The following is a 22787-nucleotide window of genomic DNA, read 5'->3' on the forward strand; positions in this document are numbered from 1 at the left end:
AGCATGATTTCATCATTGCCGTTACAGAGTCATCGCCCGCGTACGTTGGCTGTGGCCCCTGACGTGGAACGACCTGGTGTAATCAAGAATTGCGTGTAGAATGAGGCTATTTATGTGTGTGTTAGACTTGAGCAGCTGAAGGCGGGATAGAACAGCTCTTACAACATGGTGCCATCCACCAATTTGCCGTTCTTGCACGGTTCCTTTTCTTTAGTGGCCATCAGTCGTTGGAGGGGTAAAAAGCCTTTAAGCCTAAAGGCACGCAAGGCAGCGAGCAGCAACTGAACCTGGGATCCATTCTTGTTCCTTAGCAGAACTTGCTAAGATACAATAGGTGTATCCAGCATATACTTGGTGTGTTTAGGACTTCCTTAACACATCAGATGAGACAGGTTTTATGTTGCAAATTTTCAACATTAATGAGGTGGTTAATGTAGCACCAAGCTGGCTAGCCCATGGGGAGGATTGGCGGTGTGATTCTTCATAGTTCATCTCCATTCTGACTTCGTTAAAAGAAGAAAAAAAAAGAGAAGAGTTGTCACTATCTACTGTGAGCAAAATTCTGTAAAGATTCTTGGTAGTTGAGAGCTATGAGAAAGTGTCCCAAAATTATAAACCTTTTCATGTATTATTCATAATATGAATAATTATTCATTATTCATAAAATGAAATGTTAGAACCAAAATATGTTGGCTTTTTTTTTTTCTGAATTAGAGTCTGCACCACATTTTTATAGTTAGTGAGTGTGTTTTCTAGATTGTGCTGTCACTGTTCTCTGAAAGAGAAGGCAGTACTCATGTATGTGTATGTATGACTTCCCTGAGGGTGCCACTCAGGGTGCCTGACAATAGTACCTGCTGCTTTGATCATACCGTTTGTCATCATTGTTTTGCTGGATGAATCACTGATGACACTTTCTTTCACTTCAGAGAAGACAGAAGTATGTTCTGGTAAAAGCAGTGTTGGAGTGAGCCCATCAGTTCTTCGGGGTTGGTCTGGTTTGATGTGCACACTGAGCCTTGGTGTCCACTGGCTTGTCACCACTGTTCGTGGCTTTTTATTTCTGCTGTTGCTGGATTACGAGCACTGTTGTAAGTCCTAGGAAATGTCACAGGTGAATTCCATGGAATTTTTTTTTTTTTTCTCAGTACTAGGCGAGGTATGGCCAGAGATGATGGAGATGTATTGTATATTCCTAAAAAAGAGCTTTCTTTAAGTAATGGCTCAGTAGACTTTGTTGTAGGGGGTACTTGGCCGGTGTGACGGCAAAACCAAATCTGTTAAATCACAGGGAACTGGAGAATTCCCATGAGTCTGAAATCCCACACACATTCTAGGAAACACAGCAGCAGCAGACGTTGTGAAGTAGGTCTGCTTAAATCAAGTTAAGCATACTTTGAGGAAAAAGTTATAACTGTTTATTTTATTTTTAGCAAAGTAAGATCTTGAGTGACAGTTCTCATGACTGTACTGAGCAAGCAGTTCGTTACTGTGGTGGATAGACTGTTTCACAAAGGAAGAAAATTACCAAGCACAATTTTTCTTCGTTTGAACACCCAGAGATTCATTCAATAGAATCAGTCAACCGCTAAATGTGATTGTGCAAAATGAAGTTAAGTGACATAGAAGAATATCCTCCTTCCCCTACTCAAAACACAATTTGAAGGCAGTGGGCGAGATCGTGTGGCCAAAGTACAAAAGACAAAGAGTTAATGCCAGGTAGGAAATGTGGGCTACTTCTCCTTGGTTGCCTCAGTGATCTCTCAGTCTCGGATTGAACGCTTAGGTTAGATTCTAGAGAAAAGTGGCATCTGGAGACATAATGATCGCTCTATTCAACACCAACAGTATCTTTAGTTTCCTTCTCGTTTGCAAATCTAAATAGTCTAAAACAGTGAGCAAGGTGCAAGAAACTGTCTCTTTTGTCTAGACTGGTTCAAGAAAGATCATCCCAAATAAGAACTCAATATATGCTTCGACACTTTGAAAGAAAATTGTCCTGAAGCATATTCGATCACTTTGTGACAAATCTGAAACTGCTGCCACAAGGTACTAACGCTGGTCATTGACCAATTTACATAATGAGAAAGGAATCTAGAAACTGATACATTAATTTCATCACATAATTTTTCCCTATGCCTAACCCTCATCTATTCTTTGGTTTCAGCGAGCAATATTTACTTGCCTCTCTGGCCATCCTTCAGCAGCCAGCCTCTCTACCTCCGTTTGTCTCCACAACGTCCATCTGTGTTCCACACTGGAAACACAGGTCTCTGTCATCACGTTGATTAAATAAGACTAATCCAAGCTCAGCTCACAGCTGTTGCCTTCAACCTGTGCTTATTTCCATGGCTGCTGCCTTTCAGGCCTGTGAAAGCTTCGCTGGGTAACCTTTTAGTTGGGTCTGGCTCTACTGATTGACGCTGGGTTCGCTTGGTGTCAGCACGAATGACGTTGGCTCTGGATAGAGTGGGCGTAGTTGCCTTTGACAGCAAACGGTGGAGAAGGGAAGCTGCTGGGGGAGGTTGCCCACCAGCCTGCAGCAGGGCTTTTCCTTGCTCTTCTGACTGGTTTGGTCTATGCTTGTGTCAGAGTAGAGATGGTTTCCATGAGTTGTACATCTCAATCAGAAGGGATGATCTTCTGTCCTGGACCTGCTTCTTGTTCACGACACGTAGGCTGGCATCTTTACATCTGCGTGTTATTTTCCAGCTTGATATGGCCAACGTAGAAAACTGTGATTATGCCTGTCTTCAGGTGTTTTGAGAAGCAGCAGTCAGGGGTGCATAATGTGAAGAAGGCTTTATATTGCATAAAAGATGTCTGTGAAAAGCGTGGAGCAAAAAGACTCTTCAGAACTCTTGTGTGAGGCTGTTACGCAGGCAGAGACACCCAACATGTTGGGTTTCGTTTTGACGGTGAGTTCGAACACCTGGTGAGGTTAACGATAGGAGCAGAAATGAACGTGTTATTTAAGGCTTTATATACTAGATGTAAATGCAGTTGTTGCATCCACACACAGAGGCTTAAGGAAGGAGCTGGAGGTGAGCTCCTCTGTTTTGCTGGCGTTGGCTGCTTCGCGTGGTTTCTCCATTTGCGTGTTGTTTGGCCAGAACTTGCGCAGGGATTTTGCAGGTTGTTTTAGCTGTGTAAATTGTTACATTTCCCTGTGCTTATTTCAGTGACTTTTCACCGATCTTATACGTACTAAAGCGGCATGAGATGTTCAGCAGCATTGGACGGCATTTAGTGTGCGACTGATTTTACTTAGATTTTGGATGTATTTATACCGGCTTCTTAGGAACATGATTTGGTTAAAATAGTCTTTTTCTTGCATCAATATCACTAAAAATCAACATGAGATGGATTTATGGATTCTTGTAAAACATTTATCATCTCGGTCTTCTTGGAACAGGTATTTTATTGAGTATTTCACATTGATATAAAATACAGGAGTTAAAATTTCCATAGAGTGACTGATGTCTTTTCTGTTTCTGCTACTACTGGAAGTTTTTTTGCAGTTGCTTTGCAGTAGCTGTAACACAGTTACTATATATGGGACAGCATTTAGTGGCGTTTTTGTATTGCAACATTAATGCATCCATTACGTATAATAAATTAATGGGGTCTAACAGCTTTTGGGGCAGGTGAAGCCTCGGAGGGGAGCGAGGCCAGCTCCTGGCATGTGCTAAGGAGCCTCCAAGCAAGGCTGTAAGAGAGCAGATATCCCAAGACCCTCTGGATAGACGTGTAGCTGTGTAGCCTGGTGCAGAGTTTTGTGCTGTAGGATAGAGAAAAATATGGACTCACAACTGTGTCTTCTCTAGGGTGCCTGTAAAAGAGGAGGAGGAGACACGGGAGGTTGTTTTCCTTTATTTGAAGCAGTGGATATGATACATGCGTGGGAGTGAAGTCCAATAAAATTATTAGCATTGACAATGCGTAGCCTTTCATTGCTGCTGAACGTGGGCAGGCTGACCTCTAAATTATGAAAGTTTGCTTCTCCTGACTGTTTTGAAGTTCCTGAAGATCTGAATAATCTCTGAATGAAGGCTGTGTTCATACTGAAGGTATGGTAGGGAGTAACATAAATAATACAATGAGGTTAATGCGGTAAATGTTAAATTACTGGTTTAGAGCTGGAATAAGCCTGTAAATCTCATCAGTTTAAAAAATACCCATGGTTGTGTATATTGCTTCTCTAAAAAAGTTAATATGGAACATAACTGCTAGTGTTATTCATAGGCAGCGCAAATTCAGATTAGTAATCTTCAGGTCTACCTTTGGAGAGATGAATGCAAACTGGAACTTCATTAGATAAAGACTGAAACAGAGACTGTATATAGATCATTATTTCAATGTATTTTGCTTTTTCATGTCTGTGAGTCTTTGCCAGTAGGGCATTCTTAATGAATTGAAGTATTTTAAATATTGATATATAGAGACCAACATAGTAATTCAAAATCACATTATGCATTTCTAACGGCAAACAATAAAAAATATGTAATTTACACTCAGTTGACTTTTGCAACCATACGTGTGCTTTACTTGAATGAGAAAGTGCATATTTAAAAACTTGAAGTTTGAATGAACAGGAGAAATTTGTCTTTTAAAAAGCCTTTTCAAGCCTGGCAACATGACAGGTCAAAAGCGGTAGCTATTTCACAAGCTAGGAGTCTTTTTGGAGTAGTTAGTCGAGTGATTTTCGATCTGTTTCCGCAGGTCTTCAACACATACTCCAATGAAGACTACGACAGGAGAAATGATGAAGTCGACCCAGTGGCTGCATCAGCTGAATATGAACTGGAGAAGCGTGTGGAAAAGCTGGAGCTCTTCCCGGTGGAACTAGAAAAAGGTACGGGGTCTGTGTGCCATGGCCAGTCCCTGGGACACTCGGCCACAGCCTGAGTTAGTCTACACGGGCTGTGGAGACTACCCTGAACTTCCAGGAATCTGTTGTAGTCCCCTTGGCTCTTCGGGTTTCAGGAATTGTTCAATAAGAAATTAAAGAAGCGGCTCAGACATGTGCAGTTCCTTACTTCCCTAAGAGAATTGTTTTGTGACGCTCCACTAACACGTGATTTTACACGGTGTCTGATGCAGTATGTTCGTTCTCCACTGGAATAGTAAAAAGCTGCCTGTAAGGGTGAAGTTGATGTTTTTTGTGTGCGTTTAAAATGGTTATAAAATAGGTTTTTTTAAAAGGAAGCAAACAAATTGTAATGTTATTGACATTGAAAACCAAACATAAATGTTTGCCTACCAAATACTGCAAATCAAATGTAAGAAGTTTCTGCTTTCCCTTGCCCTTTTCACAGATGAAGATGGACTTGGCATAAGCATTATTGGAATGGGAGTTGGAGCAGATGCAGGACTTGAAAAACTGGGAATATTTGTCAAAACGGTAACAGAAGGTGGGGCGGCGGAAAGAGATGGCAGGTAAATCACACTCAATATTTGGAATTTTTCCCAGCAGAAGTTCCTATGAATTTTGATTTTCATAGGAAGGAATTGTTCATTTAGTGTATGTCATGATAACTCAAAGCTGTAAAATTCAGAGACTTCATTGGTAAGGTCTAAATACCTGATATCGGGTGAGAAGACACCAGTTTGGTGCACTGAGTTTAAAGTGTTTAAGGAGAACGGATTTGCCACAGAAGTGTGTTTGTGACTACTGAACATGAGTAAAGCTGGAGATGCCTAAGTCCAGTACCACTTTTGAAGGTAGTTTAGATTTTAAAGCTTCAAAAGAGCTTTAAGCAATCAGTGCTTACACAAAAGAGTTGTGCTCAACATTTGATTAGGGAAATAATTAGTGTATGTGAATACTTAAACTCTTACTAAATACACCTTCAATAAAAGAACAGCCTGTGTCAGTAAACTTGAAATTTCACCCCTGTAGCACTGAAAGTACATTAATCAATTGGAACAGGAAGATATACCATGAATCTTGCCCACTAAATGAACTGGTGTTTGTAGTTGTCTGTGATGCTCTTATAAAACCTATCTTCTTCTAGAATTGCTTACTTGGTGTGTACAAGTTAAAGAAATCCTCTTGAACATACGTAGTTTCCCATTATCTGCATATTACCTGCTGCAGTCAGGCCAGTGTTTCTCATGAAAAGTTAGAAAAAACCACTTTACTATGTAATCATTTAATAATGAAAAGATGTTCTTAAACATCTTCCAACTCATATAATTTGGGGTTTTTTTTGTCCCAGTGCATACCCTTTGTAAATTTGCATGCGAATAAAGTATTACTTACCTGATGCATTAGGAGTTAAGTCCACTTATACACGTTCTCTACTTCTATTTTTAACCATTAGTGATTTGTTATATTAGTTATAAATAATACCAAACATCAACATAGGTAAATGGAGTAAGAATAAACTCCAAAAAGTTGATGAACGCCTGTAACTTTTCAGCCAGGCAAAAGGATGTTCTGCTGGGGAAATGCCACACAAGTGAAATCCGAAGGCTCTGCACAACGGGGGGTTGCAAGATTTAATGATGTTGCGCTGAAACTACTTAAGCAGACCCTCTTCCGGCTTGGGCTCACAGGTGTCTTTACAGAGCTTGGCAATAAGACACTAGGTTGAAGGCCAAGTACTGAGTTATCACAGCCTTAAAAATTATGGAGGGAAGTGAAGAAGCTGACACCTCAAGGTGTCATGACTTCATCCGTTACTTCAAATTTAAGTACACGTTTTTTCTGAAAGGTATGCTTGCTCTCAGCCAGAAGGCATTAAGCTCACGCTTGGCATTCGGTGTGAAATTCTCTGGTTGAAAATCAGTCACTCCCTACTGCTCTGTGATCATCTGTGTCTCCTGTTCCTCTCGTTATTCATCTGAGTGGGCTACAGGAGTTAATGTTCAATCACAAGCCTCTTCTTTCATTTCCCTAGATGGCATCTGAAGGGAGCTTGCCGGCTGAGAAAAAAAATCGTATCTTTCTGTGACCAGTCCAATATTTGTGTTGGTTTTCAACTGGCTGAATGCTCAGTCAGCTGAGAAATAGCCTTCTGATTTTTCTCTTTGAGAGCCTGACTGATCATTCACTTGGGAAAGGGGTATGTAATCCCCTCGGTCAGGAGCAGCCAGTTCTGCAATAAAGTACATCAACTGTAAAGGGTCCTGTTAACTTCATCCTTGTGAAAAGCCAAGTTAATCATTAACGCTTGATAGCGAAAAAAGTCTCCTAGCAGAAAATAAAACTGTATTTCTTCAGACGTTCTGAATAACCGCATAGCAATCTTCAGCCAGGCTTTTCTGAGACGACAAATTAAAACATTACAGCATCCGTAGGACGACTCCCGTCTTTTATTGCAAGCCCCATCAAATTGTGATACAAAGAACTCACCTCCCACGGAAACTCAAACTCTGTCCAAAGGAGTTTCTCAGTGATTGAGCACCACTGGCTTGATGCATGTTTCTGCAAACAAGCAGGTAGTGTTTAGTTGTCATCTCAAAAGGGGTTGTGCAGCAGTATTTAACCGAGGGGGGTATTCAAGATAAATCTGAGGGCAGATAACGTTGATAAGTAATGAGAGATTATTAATGGAGCGTAAAATTTGAAACCAAACATTAGACTGAATATGAAAAATAAAATCCTTTCCTGGATGAATTCATAACTGCCTCTTTCAAATTATTGTGGTGATGAGTCATGCACGTTTTGGAGTATTTTGATAACACCAAGAACAACAGTTTTGAAACATTACACAGTTCTCAACTTGAAAAATACTCAAAATGTTGTCTCTGCCCAGGTTCAATTTTTTAGTTCATCGTACAGAGCAGCAACTATGCAAGTAGTTTATTTGACTTTAGTTGCTTCACTTCTGTAGTTGCTACTTCAGTAAGTGCTGCTTCACTTAGGCAGAGAATTAAGTCGTGAGCATTAGAAAATAATAGAATTACCAATGTCATTAACAATAAAACCAGTTAAATGTCTATAATTGAGGCTTTGCCACCCTGAGCCTAATTTTTCATTCCTGTTTGAAATTAGATTTGAGAGGCAGAGGATGCCTAGAGCTCCTGAGGGAGGAGGCTCTGCAGGAAAGGCTGCCCAGAGAATGTGGCTGGGAGAATATTTTGGTCTAGATGTTGCTTGGGGTGGCTTTTCGGGGGGGTTAGGGCTAGGCTGCAGCTACAGTGGGAGTGGAGATGCCCAAGGAAGGCGGCCGGGAGAATATGGCTCTGGGAGTGTTTTGGTCTGGGCAGGAAAATTCTTTTTGAATTACATGTAATTGTCTAATTTGAATGACAGTTACCTTAATTGCATGTTGTTTGATATGTGCGTATGTTTATGTGTATATATATGTATGTATACAAAGAGAGATTTGGAGAACAATGGCCATAAAATAAGAGTTGGAAATTAATATAGAAGCTGTACAAACGAGAAAGAAGGAGATAGGAAATGTGCCTGAAGGACAAAAGGAGTCAGACTGAAGTGCAGTAGGTGAAGACAGAGCCCCTTCCAAAGTCACGGCAACGGTTCTCTTAACGTGGTGTTTCGTCGCCTGAAATACCACTGACTGCGTATCGCTGTGGACATTGTTAGCCCGCTGCACCGTGACGTCTCTACAGGGTTGTAGTTGAACTGCCATCAAAAAGGGATCTGTTCTTCCAACATTTAGTTTTCGGCCAAGAGGGTGACAGCTTCCCACTCTGTGAGCACCATCTCCTTAAACTTTTCTTGGAACGCATGCGGCCGTCTGACTGCATCTCATGTTCGCTAAAGTGAAAAAAACCCAAACAAGTCATTTTTACAATATTGAGTTACAATAAATGTTGATGTGATTGGTGTATTTATGAAATATTCCCGTGAAAATTGAAATGAAATTCTGATATTAAAATGCCAGATATGATTTTCAAGATAGGAGTTTATAGGATGTCAAAAAGATTTTTGTTTTCAAGGTTTCCTGTACGCAGAAGGCAGATCCTGCCCAGAACACAGTGGCGTTCTGTGGTATGAGCCTGCCAGAGAATAAATCTTATATTTCTTGCTCATCGCTGAAGTCCAAAGAACTGAAGATGCTGCTTGAACACGTGCGGAACCGCAGAGCGTTGCTGCAGACCTGACAGATTAATGTTCCGAGTCAGAATGCTTCAGCCCTCTTTTGAAGCCACTGTTGTTCTTTGAAAACAAGTCTTATCACTAAGATAACGCGGAGATATCAAATACTTGAATTTGGGTATTTTCATATAACTTAGATGGGATTTTTGCAGAGCTGTTTCTTTGTTCCTTTATCAACTGTGTTGTTTGCATTAGTAGCATCCATGTAAGTACTTGAAAATTGCTCCCTTTGGCTTGTTCTGGATGTGATTTGGTTGGTTTTTTTAATTTTTGAAACTAGAGGAGTTCGTGCATTTCCAGAGGATGTTTTAGCATAGCAGTCCTCCTTCCAAGCATTTGTCATCCAGATGAGTCCAGTGCCTGCTCTAGGGATTTCATAGCAGTACTTGCCTCGGATAAAAGCAGCGGGGTTTTTATTCCACCTCACTTTTCCTGCATCAAACAATGTATCAACCGTAAATATGTGTTTGGTTTCAAAGAGAGAGTCCTCATTAAAACAGCCCGAGGTCTTATTGTAGTGTGCAGCAAGATCACACACTGGGAATTCATCTTTTTTGGAACAAGTTAGATGAAATATTTTAAGAGGGTATGTCATGATTAAGTCTGATGCACAAGCTCATTTCTCTGCAGATGAGCAGGTTGTTTTAGTTAAATACCGCATTTTTTTTCCATTAGCATGAAATACCAGAGCTATGCCTTATGCTGTTTTTCAAGATTGACTTAGGAAAGAATGATACAAGAACCGTTCAAGTATCTCATTTAATTTAAGTCATATGACAAATTCAGGAGTTTGTGTTGCTGTATTTATGTTCAAGGAAAGTGACTGGAAGATCGATGTTATTAATTCTAATGGTAGCTTTGAAGCTGAATTTATGAGATGCCTGCGTGCAAGGAATGATGCATTTTTCATATTTACCTCAATCATTTTATGATCGAGGTTTTTTTTAAAGTCTTTGCTTAAAATCAAACTAAAAAGATCTCTCTGTGCTAAGTTTTGTTGAAACTTCACCCAGGGCTCACTCAATTGTTTATATATTTGTGATTTTCCCTGCAAGGATCCAAGTGAACGACCAAATTGTGGAAGTTGATGGCATCAGTCTGGTTGGTGTTACGCAAAATTTTGCTGCAACTGTTCTTAGGAACACCAAAGGGAAAGTCAGGTGAGTGTTTTAGAATTAAAAAAATGTGATTGAATACTTAAGATTGCCTGGCTTCTTTCCCAGGAGCGTCAGCATGCCTGGGTGAAACCGGGGATTTTTGGCCTCTTTTTGTCTTGTCTGCTTTTATCATCTGACGGTGATGAGCTATGTTATTACAGATCTTTGTTTTGGCTAAGATACTTAAAATGTGATCACTGCAATAAGGTGAAATTGCACATGGAAGACTCTCTGCTGGTGTAGATCCCCCCGAACCTCAGAGTGTTTGTATTTGCTGGAATGACCGAGGCCGTGGGTGTTGGTCAGATGGAAACGGTGCTGCCACAGATCTCCTCCGGCAATTCTACCAGGGAGAGCAGACCCGTTCCTGCCCCCAGACTGGGCAGGGAGCGCTCTGGTGCTCGCAGATGCCAGCGCAGAGGAGAAGAGAGCACTGGGTGCAATAGTAGCAGCTATTGAACTGGAGAGAGTAACATCCCAGTATTCACTCCTGGAGCCGCCTGAGTCCCTGCGCCATCTCTGGGTTTCTCTCTGTTGTGGTTCATTGAAAGACATCCCTGTAAAAGTCCATAAGATAACAGATAGGCTAGAGAACGTAAAATACACTGCAAGTGAAATTCTGAACTACTATAAATCCCAGGCTGTAAAGTGTTTGTAAGTTAGTAAGAACAGTGTTTATCTAGAAGTGAGCTGGTTTGCCTTTTAAAAATCTATGCAGTCGCACAGCTTTCCGGTGTAATAGCTTATGAATTGCAGTAAAGGTTGAACTCTGCAAAATAAATACCTTTGGTGCCTTACAAAGCAACAAACATTCTGTAGTCATCCTTTGGTTCTCTCTCCAAATCTTCTCTAGGGAATACAGCCGAATTCTTTAATTAATGAGTTCAGGGCTGACATCTTTTGAACCGTCATTAAACTACTGGTGGCGATTGGTGCAGTCCCCCTCAGGTGGTGGTGCTATATGCTGGCGTGCGCGTTTCCATTGTAATTCCGTAGCTGTTCCTTTAAGGAAAAATGTTGGGATGTGGATTCTGCAAAGAGTCTTGTAGGTAGTTGGTCAGGGAGAGGTTATTTAGGAGAAACATTGTAAGAAATTCGAATTTAATTACAGGTGAATGTATTTTTTTGTGTAACATTTATAGTTTTAGTACAGTTTTACATCGGTGCTATTTCTGCACTCTCAACCCTTGCTGTGAGTGTTCCTACTGAGTTAACTGTAAAAATTAGTTTGTACTTTATTAGATTTTATGCAGAGTTGACACCTTTGAGCTTAAAATCGTTCTTACACAGAATAATGTCTTCCTGTGTTTCGGTACGCAAAATAAATGCCAAGTGTATTTTGTGTTTAATATTTTAGCTCAAAAAAAAAATACATAAAACATATGTATTACTTGCATTTATAATTGGCTTAGTTCATGTAATTATTATTGCACAAGTTCTTGCTTCCATAGCAAAATCGTGTGTTTGAAGGAAGGAGGAAACATAAGAGTTTTTACACCGAACGCTCCCAGAATCTTCTTGCAGGAAGTAAGTTAGTCAGAATGGTTGCAGTCTAGACGGTTTTTTCACAAAATAGTGGGCTGTAAAAAGTATTTCTTCATTGCTGTTGAGCTTGTGTTGTCAGGTGCGCTGTGTGTCCTGTGTGCTGGGATCATTGGCTTCTGACGGGGCTCATCTATCAAGGAGAGATGTGTAAGCTTCTGCCCTTTTCTTGTAAGTGAGCTGCAGATACTGAGCTTTCATGGGAGGAACAATCCAGTGCATTGGTGTCACAACTGGACAAAAAAAAAAAATATATTGAATGAAACATAAAAATCTAAATACACTATAATATGAGTTATAATGTAAAATAGTATTAAATTGTTATTAAATAAAGCAGCTATGTAAGAACGGGAGTGCACACCGGTGTACTGTGTGAATAGCAGCATCGTACTAATGTGTGTGTCTAAGTAGAGGAAAGGAGCGAGTAGACTTTGGTGCAACTCCCCCTATTTTTCTTTGATTTAAAACTTTGTGGGGAAAAAACCCACAAACCCTCAGAAGATGACTCCTCTGCTTTAAGCAGGCCATCTGAGAAACGCAGCATTTTTTTTTTCCTGGTTTGTGGTAGGCTGGGCGCGAGACCCGACGAGATGGCGAAGCGTTGCGTGACCCAGGCACCCGCCTGGCCCCTGGTCAGGTCCCAGACCGGTGTCTGATGCTCTGCTGATGTGGCTGATCTGCACTGCTTTTAGCCACTCCAAGGCAGAAATGCTTCCAGAAGGCTGGTTTGTGGAAACAGAGCTTTCAGGATACTTGATGTTTTGGCTTCACTGTAGGTTTAAACATTTCCTTGTAAAGTCAGCGAGAGCTAGTTTTGATTAATTTAGATATCAAAGAAGATGACGTATCTTTAGTTTGCTGACCGTTCTTCTTCTGTCGTCCAGTGAAAGAGCCCTGCCTGCTGCTTGTTTTGTGGAGAGAAAAATTGTTTTCTGGCAGATCCTCTTTCCTGCTTAACACCTGCGGCAGAGCTGGGATGGAGAAATCCCTCGTTTCCACCCTCTTTGGCGGAGAGCGCTCACCTCTGCACCTGAACTGCTCTGGAACCTTAGGGACAACGTGAGAGGATCTTCTGGGGCCAATCCTTCTCTTGCCCCCAGCCAGCGGCTCCTGCCTGTTGGCCGTGCTGCTGACCTTTGAGTGCGCCGTTCCCACGGCAGCTGCCAGGAATGATCCGGGTGGCTGCAGGAGGCAGGAGCGGTGGAAAAGGTTGCTGCTACACTGATACCTTCTGCAGCTCCTGGGTGTCCCAGCTGAGCTACAGGCGTGTAGGCAACGTACGATTGCGCGCTGATTCAAGGCAAGGCAGCTTCACGAATCCTTCCTCCGCAGGAGAGGTCGCGTTCATGCTTGCTCACGTGTCTCCTGTTTGATAGTGCCAGTTTAATGGGGTTTACAGAGCCGCTTTAAGAAGCGTGGTTATCCTTGTGGTGATAGCATAAACTATGTGAAGCTTTCTTCTGCCCGGCGTCCTGCGCGCAATGAGGTTTGCGTGCGTTTCGTGAGCGTTACTTCACCTTTGTAACTGTAATGTTACAAATACACGATGGTTTTGTCCTTCCTCTAGTCAAAGCGCACGCTAGTTTTTGCAGCTGGGTTTAATGTGTGAGATCAGTTGCAAAGAAAGGGCATTCATGAAGAGGGTGACATTAAAGCTGCTTCTGCATTCTTTGCAATAAAGGCAGGCGACACCTCTCTGCAGAGCTCGCATCATACTGGTACTTAGTGGTTTATTTTTCTCTTTTGAGCCTTCTGAACGCTTTCAGTGATCTTGACAGCAGAAGCTGTTGACCTAGAATAGATTCTTGGAATGTTTGTGCCATAAAAATGTATCCAGGCTCTGTGTAGCTGACACAGTAAAGAATCTGTGAAAATGAAGATGTTGCTTTTACCTTTTGAACTGTTCTAGGCGAGGACGATAGAGGGGGAGAGAAGAACAAATATAAGCATCTATGATTATTTTATCCATTATTTGAAGTATTGAACTATTCAGAAGAGTTGTTACGCCATAATAGAAGATCATTGACCCGGCCCATTAGACTTCTCCAATGGTAACAACTGTAATTATTCTTTCTTATAACATTTTATAGGGAGATAATCAGCACCCACCAGATGTACTCTGGTAGCCTGTGAGGCAAAGGAGAGAGAGGGAATTCTTTCATAATCCCGGCTGGCAATCAGCTTCACTTTTTAGGGATGAGAATTAGTGTCCTCGTGACTCTAATCCGGCAAATACAACTATGAATGCTACTTCAATTGCTGTAAATATCAAGTTGTCTTTCTAATTTCTTAACTATTTAGTTTACTACTATCTCGTATTAGTGCATTTCAGAAGTTGGTTATATACAGGGGGGATTGTCTTTTGAAAAGCGTGTTGCTTTTCGATATTGTTGAGTGTCACCCCTGCTCTAGGATTAGTGGATCAGTCAGAGGGCAGCGCCAGACTAATGTCACTAATTGTTTCGTGCTTCTTTTGACCCCGTTTAGGATGTAATCCATCAACTTGAAGTTTGCGAATGGTGCCTACAGTCACAAAAGACAGGATAAGGAGGCAGCTTGGCAGTGGGGATCCTAGCCTGGCGTGGAGCTTCTCTGGTGGTGTTTTGCTTGTGTTCTCCTCATGGGCTGGCAAACCTGAAGTGCTGTGAAGTTGCTGGGGTGATGTTGAGCCTTTGTGAGCCCACTCTTCCCCCTCTGTGCTTCAGCACAATATATGGGTCCTAGGGGACCCTTTCTTCATGAGAGAAAGCTCCCTTGGGGAGTTGTATGCCTCCAGGGCATTTTATTTTAGCTTCGACACACGCCCAAGAGAGAAAGTCTAGTTCCTTGACTGAGAAAACTGTGCTTTTACCACACTTGCCAGGTCTCAGTCCTGCCTAGGACAAAGAGGGCAGCTTTCCGGGAGGGCTGCCCTTCTCTGCCTCACCAGATACGAGGATTGGTGCCCGCGCCGCTCTGGGAAGGGCAGGATCCCAGGAAAGGAGGGCACTGCGCTGGGAGGACTTGCTGCCTTGATGAGGAGAAAGGGTCTTGCATGAGACAGAGCCACCAGAAAATTCCAGTCCTTCGTGCGCTCCTTGTGCGCCTTTTTATCTGTATGGTTTCCTCTGAAAGATCTCTTTTGAGGAAGTTACCCGAGTTCAGCGTTTTACTGGAGAGGCGAGTTTTGAATTCTGTGTCTTCCTTCCGTATCCTGTGGTATGAATGTGACTAAGCATTTTCTCAGCTTTCCGAGCTGTTGCTAGGCACTCGGTGGATGCTTTTACGGTGCTTTCTGAGTTTTCGGGGAACCGCAGAGAACCTGTGCAAAACCTGATTGGTTTCTCATTATTTGCACCACCTTGAAAGTAATTAATGGCATTAGTTCTAACCTACCAATGAGTTTGCCAGTTTCTGTTCAGTTAAATTCTGCTGAAATGTGCCAAAGTCTTCCCATCTTAATAAAGAATCTTAATAAATAGTTAGCAAATTTTGCCATGTTTAATTAATCTTCTAGGTCTTTGAAGAGTAGGTTCTAACAATAGCTGTGTAACTATCAAACCCTGGGGCTTTCCACTATTCTCTGTTTTAATAAAGAATCATTTATTACCATTTTTTGGTTTTTTTCTTATCTAGGCTGTTTTAAAGCAGACTTTTGTCTCAACTCCAACTCCCAGCCTGATTTCTTCATGTTTTACTTAACAGCAAATGCAGTCTTTCAGTCAAAAATTAAGTTTTTACTTTTGTCTTAGATAGCCCTTACACAAGGACCAGTTAAAGGGTGAATAGGGAAAATATTCACTTATTACTTAATACCATCTTGATATGTCATTTATTCCTTCTTCAGCTAAATCCCTCACCCCATCTTGAGCTGAATTTTTTTTTCTGGAAAATACACTGTCTCCGAATATACCGTTTGCGTGTCTGCTGTTAGTTTTGTTTATTGCAGCATCTGGAAAGGTAATTTATACAGTTTTCTCCTGCTCCTTCTTACTTTTCCTACCAGTGCTCTCCTCCTGTGGAACGGCCGGGTCCTTTAAACATTTGCAGTTGTTCTCCGTACTGCAGAGTCGCGTTGTGGAAGAGGCAGGAGAGAGATGTGTTACTTTTCAGTCCTGGGTAATGAGGCAGGACCCAGAAGCAAAAGATACCACACTCCCTATCTGAATCAGAGAGCTGGGTTTTGTTGGTTCATTTCTGTCTGGGAGTGATGGTTTCATTTCTCCAAGTGCCGAGAGCTCAGAATTAAAAAAGAAGAGAAGAAAAGACCCTTTGCTCTGCGATGCTGATTGCTGAGCTGGGACATCCTGAAAGGCTGCTTAAGAAGCCGTGTGCGCTTCATGCAGTTTCTACTTTGATAAACCTGAATCACAGACTCATCAGAAACTAAATTCATGCCTTGCACCAAAGCAGCATAAATTTATCCAGTTCATTCCGCTACAGTTATACTAGATTCTGTAACATAAGCTGTTTTCTTTCTGGTCTGTGCAAAGAACTCCTACAAGCACCAGTAGCCGTTCTGTAAGGCTTGCCAGGAGTACTGTGCTCAACAGTGTGAAAAATTACTCACAAGTACTGCGACCGCTTGGCACCGGTGAGGTAAGGCTGAGTGTGTCACTGCTTTGCTGGTTTATAGTCCTTGGCGGTGCCTGTTGTAGGAGATGAACTGTGCCTCAGGCTGTTCAGGAGGTGACCTGTGCCTCAAACCGTTCTTCCATGGCGAGGCCAGCTGGCGCCAGAGAGGTCGGTGCTCGTGCCATTGAATTTTCTTACCTTTCGGAGCAGGCTGGCCATTACCAAATTGTCCACTGGAAACATCCAAGCTAACTCCTAGCCTTTGCTAACTCCTGTGTCTGAGTATTACCTAATAGAATGTTAGTTAACCTGGGTCCAACCATTCCAGAGACTGTTTCAGGGATTTAATACTGTAGATGATCAATTACTAGTGCTTGGGAGCATTTCCTGGCACTGTTTAATTTACTGGCATAAACATAGCCCCTGTGTCCTGAGATCTCACTAATTTAAATTTTTATGGCTAGTTATTTCTTGAAATATTTGCACATTTGGACAGGAAGTCATATGTTTGAGTGTGAAATATGTAGAGAAATCTTCATTTAGAAGATTCTGGCTGAGTTGTAAACTATTTTGCTAGATATCTAGAGCATTGTTTTTAAAATTAAGCGTAACATGAACTAATAAGATTCAGTGGGGATGGATTTCATTAGGAGTGGCTTTTCTTTTCCTTTCCTGGAAAAAGGAACAACTTGACAGGTTTTGAATCTCTTCATCCTCAAGTTAGTTGAATCTAGACATAAACTCCTCCCCCCACAACTGAAATATCATCATAAATGTTTATTTAGTTGCCCTTTTTCACTCTTTCAAAGTTCAAGATACTGTGCTATGGAAGCTCCCACCAGCGTTGGTGCCCCTTGGTTAATGTGAGACAACGCTGTGAGAGCTGGGCAGAGATACCCACCGTTCGTCCGTGCGGAATAGCTCCCCGAGCCACGAGGACGGTGCCGTGGGAGCATTGAGCTGCCCCAGCACTGTGCCCTGAGGGTGATCCAGCTTGCCTAGAATCTGGATCACCTCAGCAGCCAGATTAAGGACACGGGCTGAACTCAGCAGCTTACTCGTGAGCTGTATTTTCTTCCTGGATTTCCTTCCATGGATGCCAGCAAGGGTGAGAGGTGAGGGAGGGCAGGTCTCCCCTCGAAATGCACTCAGGTTTTAGCAGCATTCCCAGGTAGCGTTTGGACCTTTTGAACAGAGCTGATTTATGTGCTTTGTTGGCATTCAGGTGTGTTAAAGCACACATGTTTCTCTGAGCTGGCCATCCCCATAAGCGTTGTGTGCTGCTACAGAGAATGCCCATTAAATGTTTATCATGTATTCAAGAAAACCTTTTATGCAAGCGCTGCGTTGGGGGACTGTCAGGCGAGGTGGAAGAGGTTCTCTACTTGCCCTTTCAGAAGAGCAGAGCAATGCAAGGGCCAGAACCTGGAGAGATGCCAACACATGGAATCCCTTGGCTAATTTGGAAGTACTCTTGAATAAAGCTAATGTGTCAGTGAGGCCGTAGACTACAATTGATTTTGGTGGGAATAATTAATATAAGTGCATTAATACTGCTGTGCGGGTTTTTTATGTGGCTTCTAATTGTCTGACTTGATGTCCATTTAATCTTGACAGCAGCATAGCTTAACAGGGGCTTGTATCCAAGATGCTGTGGAAAGACTGCTGAGGCTCTCCTGGAGCTTGAGCTATTACTTTGCTGCTTGTCCACCAGCCCCATTGGTACTGCTGAGGAAGACCTTGAATGTGTCTCCGAAGGATAGCCCGGGGCACGTTGCAAGCTTATGGGTGAGAATTAGAAACTGAGGCCACAAAGAGAACCCAAGTGGTTGTTATCTACTACAGGCTGCCCAATCAAGGGGACTCAGACTGCGCTCTGTTGAGACCCCACGTGCGGTACCATGTCCAGCTCGGCACAGGAAAGATGTGGATCTGTCGGAGCAGGTCCAACACAAAAATAATCAGAGGGCTTGAGCAGCTCTCCTGGGAAGAGTGGCCGAGAGAGTTGGGGTTGTTCAGCCAGGAGAAGAGACGGCTCCAGGGAGACCTTATTGCAGCTTTTCGGTACTTACAGAGGGGTTGTAAGAAAGATCGGGAAGATCGTTTTAGCAGGACCTGTCGCAGTAGGACAAGTGGTAGGAGATTTAAACTAAAAGAGGGTAGATTGAGACTAGATATAAGGAAAATTTTTACAGTGAGGGTGGTGAAACGCTGGAAGATGTCGGAATAACGCACACAATGATTTCTGTGTGTCATTGCACACGCTGCCCCGTCAGATGTTTATTACATGACCTTAGATAACTTCATTCGTTCATTGCGCCTTTCCTGTACCGATGGTGGTTACTTCCTTGTGTTACTTCGATGCTAGTCTCCAGAGTTGTTCACTTGTTCGTGTTAGTTTTGGATCATTGCCATCCCTCATCTCCAGGCAAACCTTGTTTACCTCCTTCTACCAGTCACGCGTAGTTCCTGTGGGTTACAGCTAATGGCTTTTGCGCAGGGTTGTCCCTGGTGCAGGGGAGGGCTGCGTGGATTTCCAGATACAAGACAGAAGGCACCTTTGGCGAGGTGCAGGTGAGATTAGAGAGGCTGACAGACAGTGCCGCTATTCAGAGGGACCTCAACAGGCAGAAACCTGATGAAGCAAGGGCAAATGTGAGTCGTGGATGTGGTGCAGCATAGCGCTGTGCGACACAGCGAGCTGGAGAGCTGCTGTGCAAGAAACACCCTGGGAAGAGGTGGGAAGATCATCTGTAGAAAAGCGTGGGATGGTAGGTGTCATGCTGCTGTCTCAGCTGCCTTCCAGGAGGTAGAAAGGGTGGACTCAAATTCTTTGTACCCACTGTACAGGGACAAGGTAACAGGCAAGGAACAGTTCAGGTTGCACCAGGGGAAGTTTAGATTGGATGGAGCGTGGTGCTGCTAACACCAAGGTCGTGGGTTCAGTCGCCATGTGCTGCCTGGTCTAGTTGAGAGACGTCCCTGCCCATGACAGGGAGGTTGGATTAAATGATCTCTGAGGTCCCTTCCAGCCTCGGCCATTCTAGGATTGGGAAAAACTTCTTCACCAAAAGAGTGGTGAAGCATTGGAATGGGTTACCAAGGGAGGTGGTGGAGTCCCCGTCCCTGGACGTGTTTAAAAACGGGCTGGATGTGGCACTTCAGGAGATAGTTTGGTGTTGGGGTGGTGCAGGGCTGTGGGTTGGGCTTGGTGATCTTAAGGTCCTTTCCAACTTTGATGTTTCTATGATTGTATGAAGTTGCAGCAAGCAAGATTCTGACTGGAGATTTTCACCAAAAACCCCCACCACATACTACAGGGTTTCCCAAACATTGGAATGGGTTACATCCTGTCGTTAGAGAGATTCAAAATTGATCAAGGCCGTGACAGAGTCAGCCCTGCTTTGAATCAGGGTGGCTTGGGGTGAACGAGAGCTGCTTTCCAACCTAAATTATTCAGTCATTCAAAGAGTCTTTATGACTCTGACGTTTCAGATCATTTTATCTGAAAAAATGTAATGGAAGCCCGTGGGTTGTGAATTCCTTCTGTCCAGTCAGTGACCTCGGCGTGGGAGGCTGGGGCTTTTAAAGAGGGCTTGATCTTATCCACAAAAACCTGACAAGTTCCAGCTTTTGCGGCTGTAACTAAATAATTCCTGCAGGGTTCACACCACTTTTAGCACTTTGTATTAATTATACAACTATTATCCTAATGGAAGCAGCCGGAGTAGGTAATTGAAGACATCTTGAAATAAATTGGATAAATGGTACCAGAAGAAGCGGCTTTGTGCTTTAAAGCTGAGAGGAAACCCGTTTTTAAAATCCAACTATAAAACTCCCCCAAACACAATGAAATTTGCTGTACATTTTTTACTGACCAGCCTATATTTTAAGAAATGTTAGAAGAAAAAACTGTAGGAAAAAAAATACTCATTTGTTAGAATGGATCTAGTTGATTTTTTTTTCCTTACTTGATTTTTGTTGAATTTAATGAGTCAATGCTAAATTATTTTTATCGGAGCACTTACTGCCTGCAGTATTTTTCAGAGAGATCGTCAACTTGTAAGTCACTAAAAATCCATGCTGCAGAACTTGAGTTTTGTGTCACGGAGTTTGTACCTCTGCACATTTTTATAGTACAAAATTCTTTTCAAAACTGAGATTTTTTTAAACAAAACAGTTCTTTAGAATAATGTTTCTGGTTCAGATGGTTGGTTAAAATAAAAATCAAAAAGTTGGGTTTTGCAATCTCAAGAAGCGCAGGTCTGCAGATCCTCATTTAATAAAGCTGGAAATATGCATGAAGCAGTATAAAATCGTTAAATCATGATTGGATTGCAGGAGATGTAGGAGTTGCTGCCAGTTTCAGCAGAACGTTTTTCTTAACCACCATTACTGTAGCTTAATTTTCATTTTCTCCAGATATTGCATTCTTGTAGATCTTCCTAAATCCACGAGAGGGTCAGATATTCCTAGCTCTGTGCCTGCTTATTTTTAATGACAGCCAAAGTGAATATTTCACAGCTGGTGATTCAGCTAGATTGTGTGGGACGGAATATCAAGGTCAGTTCATGCCCTGCGCCGCTGTGAGGATCTCTCCTCTCTCTTTCCTCTTTTTGTGGACAGTGATGACTTGGAGCACAGCGGCACAGATTCACTGCATTTGATTTGGCAGTTGGTGGCTTTAATAATTAAGGAGAACGTTATCGTGATGAGGTTTAAAGGCTTTAAAACCCTCATTTGTCTCATACCCAGAAACATAACCAGCTTCTTAAATATATTATTGCTGATACAATTTATAGTTCTTTGTTATAATACTTTTGCCCCTCGAGACTAGTTAATCAGGTTTGAAATGCATGTGCTTAATTTTGGTGAGGCAGAGTGATACTAAATACATAATTAGCAACTTCGTTCAAGTGTGCATATTATGGTTCAGTGACTAATTTTCTGGTCAGTGAATCACAACCTTATGTCTCTTTTCATATTTAAGCACTTCAGATTATGATAGTTCTTGTATTTAAGCCATTCTAGACATAAAGATCTAATTCATGCTTAGCATTTTAATAACTGCCTCTGCTTTACGGTTTTCCCAGAGAGAAAGATCTATTCATCTGTCTTTAATTCTTAAATTTATAGTTTATGGTTTATTTTAGTTACAAGTTAAACATAATTGTATGCAGCACGGTGTTCTTAAAATCACAGAATATAACATGACAAAAGAGTTGGTTCAGTTTGTAAAAGCTGTAATTGTTGTCAGTGTAGTATTCCATGTTACAAATTTACAATTTGTTACCTAGAACTGACATCAGCCGTAGAATGAACACTTCTAGATGCTTATTTTCAGACACTTTGGAAATGTCTCACTTCAAAGCAGTGAATTGTAGGAAAATAAAACATTCCTGTGTACTTCTATTTTGGGAAACATTTGCTTTGAACATTGTCATTGCTTTGAGGCTTTTATTCATGTATCATCTACTAACTTCAGGTATCACTGAGGAACTTACTTTGACGTGTGATTCAAGCCTTGAAAATCACATCACTGTAAACTGGGAGAGGCTTTACCATGAGAAGAAAAAAATTCAATTAATGAGCTTTTACATGTTTGCACCCCACCTAAGCTTGTTTGTCTGAAAATGTTGCTGCATTACAGTCTAATGTGTCAAAACCACTCCGAAATAATCAGAAGTTACCAGATTTCAGATGCATTATATGTTGTCTGTTCTAGGTTTTCAGTGTACAAAAACAATTGTACAAAATATTTCCAGTCTTTTATTTTCCAGGGGAAGTGAATTATCAGGAAGAGGGCAGGAGGGAATACGATCATGCATTGCTTTGTGTGGTTCCATAATTTACCATATCAATGATCTCCCTCGTGTTTACAAATGTGATACTCTCTCTCCTGTGTATAAATAATACACTTGAGCATAATGTTGCTTAAAATGTTTGTTTAAAATATGCTGTCCTTTTCTATATTTTCTTTTAATTTGTTTTTATATGAGGAGACAAATACATAGCAAATATGGACTGAATCCTTTTTTACTTCACGTAGTAATAGCAAAAGTTCATTGTTCCTCCCGACTGAGACCAAAAACATGACTGGTTTGGTCTTTGTAATACTTGGCTCTAAAACTAAAATTCAAGGGAAACAGGATCCAACTATGAGTCAATATGCAGAGCAGATGAACTACAGGGGCCACGAAGAAATGTTCTTTTTCTTTCAGCCCGAGGTCTTTTTCATTACTGAGAATCATAGACTCGTAGACTGGCCTAGGCTGGAAGGGACCTCAGAGATCATCCAGTCCAACCTCCCTGTCATGGGCAGGGACACCTCTCAACTAGATCAGGCTACTCAAGGCTCCGTCCAACCTGGCCTTGAACACCTCCAGGGAGGGGGCAGCCACAACATCTCTGGGCAATTTATTCCAAAGTCTTGCCGCCCTCGTACTGAAGAATTTCTTCCT

The 22787-nt window shown here is 42.0% G+C and overlaps 1 protein-coding gene across 1 annotated transcript in view; it reads left to right on the top strand.

The window, feature by feature from the left end:
• The first annotated feature begins 2819 nt into the window (after nucleotides 1–2819).
• The window catches only part of PPP1R9A (protein phosphatase 1, regulatory subunit 9A), a 58585-nt gene continuing 38617 nt past the window's right edge, over nucleotides 2820–22787 (top strand). Inside the window, exons 1-4 of the mRNA XM_009874758.1 lie at nucleotides 2820–2918; nucleotides 4723–4855; nucleotides 5319–5439; nucleotides 10129–10233. Of these exons, the coding sequence (XP_009873060.1) occupies nucleotides 2820–2918; nucleotides 4723–4855; nucleotides 5319–5439; nucleotides 10129–10233 (458 nt within the window). The remainder of the gene's footprint in view (nucleotides 2919–4722; nucleotides 4856–5318; nucleotides 5440–10128; nucleotides 10234–22787) is intronic.

This window comes from Apaloderma vittatum, unplaced genomic scaffold, assembly GCF_000703405.1.
Source record: "Apaloderma vittatum isolate BGI_N311 unplaced genomic scaffold, ASM70340v1 scaffold13058, whole genome shotgun sequence".
Lineage (NCBI taxonomy): Eukaryota > Metazoa > Chordata > Aves > Trogoniformes > Trogonidae > Apaloderma > Apaloderma vittatum.